Raw genomic sequence first — 5,557 nt, 5'->3', positions numbered from 1 at the left:
TTCTTCCGGCGTTGGGAAGTCTTTTACTCTCGATGACGACGCCTTCTGAGCTGCGACTGTGTGTGATTTGTGCTTGAAACACTCTTTGGTCGGGTGATCACCTCCCCACCTTATGCAGGCTTCAGTGCACTAATCCACAGCGTGTCCGTACGCACTCTATCTACGCTGTGACCTGTGCAACACTTTCTTGTCTGTGTGGCCTTCTTTGTGGCTACGAGCACAGACGCGACGCGTGCCACGGTACTCCCAATAAAGCGGCGTCCATGGATTGAAATGAAGTTCGGTGCAGGCTTTGCCACTTCCATCTTCACCACTCGTGTACCGTAAAATGTAGACTGACGTCGTTGCAGAGGAACGTATGTTATACTACGTACTTTGCCGAAAGGCTGCAAAGCCGAGACCGCCACGTCATCGGCAACCTATGGCGGTAGCCTGCACACACTCATAGGCGTACGAGCCGGGGCGGCAAAAAAAGTGAGAGCCCCCCCCCACCCATTGTGAAAAGATTGGGAGCTGAGCCCCCCCACTTTCGACCGCGGTCACTCTTGGCTGCACGCTGGGGAAACGAGCAAGTAAGGTGTAGTTTTCCATCACAACAGTAATTACTCAATTATGTTCCTACGGGTGAATGACGTTGCGAGGCTATGCTACTGCATAGTAAAATTTCGCTGCCATCGCCGCTTAGATTTTTTTCTTACACACACGCACACACACACACACACATACATACATATATATATTGTGATGTAACGGTGAAGGCAACCTTTATTATTTTATTTATTTTATTTAGGAGAATACTGCCAGTCTGAATGCCAGACTTTGGGCAGGGGTGGGCGGTACAATGAACACAAATGCAGGAAGTACAAAAAATATTGAACAGATTATACAGTGGTACAAATAGTTTAGGAAAAAAAAAAAAAAAAAAACGCGTTGATTCACATAGAAAGGAAACTGGAAATGCAGTCCACAATTGCCGTGCCATACAAGGCTATACTGAAAACTGCACGAAAGTAGTGCTCAGCAGGTTTTGCTGTGTGCTAAAAAAAAAAAAAAAAAAAGTTCAAGTACAAGAATAGTCAGCAACAATTCAAAAAGTATATCCGGGCATGTTAGTTACAAGCGTGGCAAATTGTAAGGCAAATATTTTGTCTAAAATGGGCACAAGAACAAAGGCACTGTAAAGGAAATGGGAGTGTAGCTATCAGAAAGATGGAGCAGGTAACGCACGGAGAAATGATTTCAGATCGACACTTTCCAGAGCCTCTGGTGGCAATTTGTTCCACTCGTTGATTGCGCGGGGAAAAAAGGAGTACCTATATATGTTAGTATGACAGAGAAGCTCATCAATTCTTTTAGGGTGGGAGGAGCGCGTTTCGCGGCGCAAAATTGGTTTAATGTAATTGGTTTTCCGAATTGCTAGCTTGTCATTATATATGAGATAGAACAACTTCATTCTTTCATGGTAACGTCTCCATTGCAAAGTTTTCAGCTTAGCGCTTTCCAAAAGAGCTGATGGAGATGTGTCGTGTCGGTAGGCATTAAACACGAACCGTACAGATTTTCGCTGTATTGATTCAAGTTTATCAATGTTAGCTTGTGTGTGGGGGTCCCATACAGGCGACGCGTATTCAAGTAATGGTATTACGTACGTTTTATATGCGAGTAGCTTAGTCTCGCGGGTTGCTTTAGCTAGCGTCCTTCGTAAATAACCTAGTTTTCTCAAAGCCTTTTTTTCAATGTAAGCTATGTGATCGTTCCATCTTAAATCAGATGTGATTACAAGGCCAAGGTACGTATATTGCGAAACGAATGATAAGGAGTGATTGCCTAGGTTGTATCGGAATTTTAAAGGATCTTTTTTGAGGGTTATGGTCATCGCAACAGTTTTTTTGGGGTTTATGTTCATTTGCCATTTCGTACACCAGTCTTGAATTTTAGATAAAGAATCGTTTAAAAGAAGCTGGTCGCTAGGATCATTCACTTCTTGATAAAGCACGCAGTCATCTGCGAAAAGCCTTATCTTAACTGGTATATCGCGGACAATGTCATTTATAAAAACCAAAAAGAAAAGAGGCCCCAGGACGGATCCCTGAGGTATGCCGGATTGAACTGGCGCGGATGGCGAGTTGGTTCCACCAACTGTGACGCACTGGTACCTGCAGCTCAAGTATGCTTCGATCCAGGCTAATAAAGAGTCATTTTTCAGAATTGCCTTGAATTTGATTAGTAGCTTACGGTGTGACACGCGGTCAAACGCTTTCTCAAAGTCTAGAAATAATATATCAATTTGGCTTTGTTTGTCCAGACCAGAGGCAAGGTCATGTACCATTTCGAGTAGTTGCGTAACCGTTGATAAGCCGCGTCGGAAGCCATGCTGGCGACTGTCTATTATGTTGTTGCTTTCGATAAACGCGGAAAGGTGCTTGAATATTATGTGTTCCAGAACTTTAACACATGCGCATAACAACGATATTGGTCTGTACGCGGAAGGTATGTACTGGTTTGCCTTTTTTGGTATGGGAGTTATTTTGGCGTAACGCCAGTCATGAGGAAGTTCTGCTCGAGAAAGAGATTTCCGAAAGATTAGGTTTAGGTACTTAGAACACCATTCTGCGTAGCGCACCAGAAAAGCATTAGGTATGTTGTCGATCCCACTAGATTTCTTATCATCTAACTTGAGCAGAAGGGAAAATACGCCCTCTTCATCTATTTCTATATTGTCAATCGGTGGCAAATCACCAAACAAAAGAAATTCAGGTTCCGTGCCATTATCATCAGTGAAAACTGAACAGAAGTATTCATTGAGTATGCGCGCTGTTTCTGAGCTGTTAGTCACCGCATTGCCGTCTAAGACAAGAGTAGGTGCCGATTTTTTATTTGGTGACAGATACCTCCAAAATTTCGCCGGGGACGAAGAAATAAACTTTTTTAGTTGCACGTTTTGATAATGAGCTTTAGCGTCAGCAATACAGTTTTTAAGCTGCAATCTCAGTGCGCAAACCAAGTTGCTTGTGGACGCTTCGTTGCGCCGTTTCAGTTTTTGTTTTACTTTTTTAAGTCTTCGTCCCAAGCGTACTATCTCTTTGGTTATCCAGGGGTTAGTGTTCCGTATTATTTTACGCTTACGTGGTACAAATTCATCAATGCACTTTGTCACAAGGTTTTTGAAAAAGTTCCACAGGTGATTAACCGAGTGCTTATCCGACTCGTAGAGGGATACAAAGTGTGCGAAAGAGCTGTCTAGTACGTCAAGTACGTCAACATCACTTGCACGTGCAAACACAGGAACAAAAGTTTCTCGCTTTGTCACCTTGTGGATACAGCTTAGTTGCATATCCAGGCATACAATTTTGTGGTCCGATATACCCTCTAAGATTCGGATAGTTGGATTTCGCTGTAATACCCTGTGGTTGACCAAGAATAGATCCAAGACTGATTGTTTGGTACCTTGGACTCGAGTAGGTGCATGAACAAGTTGTGTTAAATCATGAAACAACACAAGATCAAGAATATGTTCAGCCTCATTTGAAAGCGCATAGGGAAAGTCATTGTCCCAGGCAACGTGGGGAACGTTAAAGTCTCCAACAAGCATTAGCTTACTGGAGTGATTTCTATAAGGCAATAAAAAGTTATTAAGCCTTTCGTAGAAAGATATGTCTGAACTAGGGGGCCTATAGAAACCGCCAATTATCAATGCACATTCTTTCAAGATAACCTTCACGACAACACATTCGATTCCTATGATGTCGGGCAGTCTCAACAACTCCAGCGAGTCCTTGAATATAATCGCAACTCCGCCACCGCGCGTATCTCTATCGTTTCGAAGGATGCGGTAACCCGAGGGTGTAATTTCGTAATCACTAATGTCGCTGTTAAGCCATGTTTCTGTGATTACTATAATTTCTGGATTGTGCGCGATGACTATGCTTTCCAAATCGGTTGTTTTATTTACAATGCTGCGAGCATTAATGTTTAGGCAAGTAAAACTTTCTGTGTGACTGTGTGGTCACGCATCTTTTTGCCTTGCCCTAGATCGGCGTTTTGAAACTGATACTCTAGTCATTTGTTCGTCGTCCCATTCAAATAGCTCATCATCAATTCTAATTTTATCGTGCACGAGTCTGACTTTCTTTCCCGATTTGCGTAGGTCAGCCGTGCTATCCCAGAGCTGTTTTCTTATTTGCCTAGTGGCAGCGGAGAAGTCTTCAGACACTGACATGCGCTTTCCTTTTAGCTTAAAACAGTTTTGTAGAACGGTTATTTTTTCACGATGGTCGAACAATTTCAGTATCACAGGGCGAGGTTTATTTGGTTGGCGACGCCCCATTCTGTGTAATCTTTCTACTGAGTGTACTTCTATTCCCAAAGTATCTTTAAAAAGCTCAGTAACGACCTTCTCGCTTAGGACAACGGTTGATTCATTCTCGCTTTCCGGAATACCAAATACCACAAGGTTGTTGCGTCTGCTTCGGTCTTCTAAATCCACAAGCCTTTTTTCAAGGCACTGCACAGTTTTTTCGATTTTGTCAACTTTTTGCAGCTTGGATTCAATGGCGTTTAGCCTTTCTTGTATAAGTTTCTGACCATCAAGTAATTGTTTGAGAAGTTCCGCGGTACTAGGTCCGGGATTGAGCTCTACGTCTCCGCACAACATTAGCAAAGACCGTACAAGATCCCATGTATTCACAAAAAAAACATGTAGACAGCTTGGGCACGTCAGCTGTATAAAACAACGATTGCTTGTTTTAACTGAGGAGTAATCGACACCAACCTGTACAAAGAACAGGAATGGGTTTGACATGACGCCGTTCCGATGCCAGCCGACGTGCCCACTGCGCGGGTGTTGCTGCAGCCGTCCTTTTATAGCCATAGTCGATGCAGTCGAGGCGCCATCATGCGGTGTAGAAAGATTCAGCACGTGCGGTTCTTGGTCATGGGTAAGCTGCTGATACGGGAGCGTGATGGCATTTATCTTCGTCTGCGTAGTCGATGCGCTGGCCGCCGTAGACACCACAGGCAGGAATACCTGTACAAAGAACAGGAATGGGTTTGACATGACGCCGTTCCGATGCCAGCCGACGTGCCCACTGCGCGGGTGTTGCTGCAGCCGTCCTTTTATAGCCATAGTCGATGCAGTCGAGGCGCCATCATGCGGTGTAGAAAGATTCAGCACGTGCGGTTCTTGGTCATGGGTAAGCTGCTGATACGGGAGCGTGATGGCATTTATCTTCGTCTGCGTAGTCGATGCGCTGGCCGCCGTAGACACCACAGGCAGGAATACCTGTACAAAGAACAGGAATGGGTTTGACATGACGCCGTTCCGATGCCAGCCGACGTGCCCACTTAGACCCGGAAGACACGATGAAGCGACCACGCCCAAGGCACAGAACTCAAACAAGCCAAGTCCCCACAGCAGATGAAGATGACGACGACTCACGATGATGATTATGTGTAAGGAGAGCAGATGTGCTTAATGAATGCCTACATTAACTCCCCCCCTTCCACGTGAAAGCAGTCATCCTGACTGCAGTTCTTGGCCGCAGTTTAAACCGAAGAT

The 5,557-nt window shown here is 44.5% G+C and overlaps 1 protein-coding gene across 1 annotated transcript; it reads right to left on the bottom strand.

The window, feature by feature from the left end:
• Positions 1-926: 926 nt before the first annotated feature.
• LOC142784702 (uncharacterized) lies at positions 927-5,345 on the bottom strand. Its single transcript, XM_075883197.1, has 2 exons — positions 4,772-5,345; positions 927-1,030 (listed from the first exon to the last, which is right to left on the bottom strand). The coding sequence occupies exons 1-2, from the start codon at positions 5,309-5,311 to the stop codon at positions 989-991; spliced, it is 582 nt and encodes a 193-aa protein (XP_075739312.1). The 5' UTR covers positions 5,312-5,345; the 3' UTR covers positions 927-988.
• Positions 5,346-5,557: the final 212 nt, after the last annotated feature.

Source organism: Rhipicephalus microplus, unplaced genomic scaffold (assembly GCF_043290135.1).
Source record: "Rhipicephalus microplus isolate Deutch F79 unplaced genomic scaffold, USDA_Rmic scaffold_15, whole genome shotgun sequence".
Taxonomy (NCBI): domain Eukaryota; kingdom Metazoa; phylum Arthropoda; class Arachnida; order Ixodida; family Ixodidae; genus Rhipicephalus; species Rhipicephalus microplus.
This window is presented reverse-complemented; position numbering and strand designations above follow the sequence as displayed.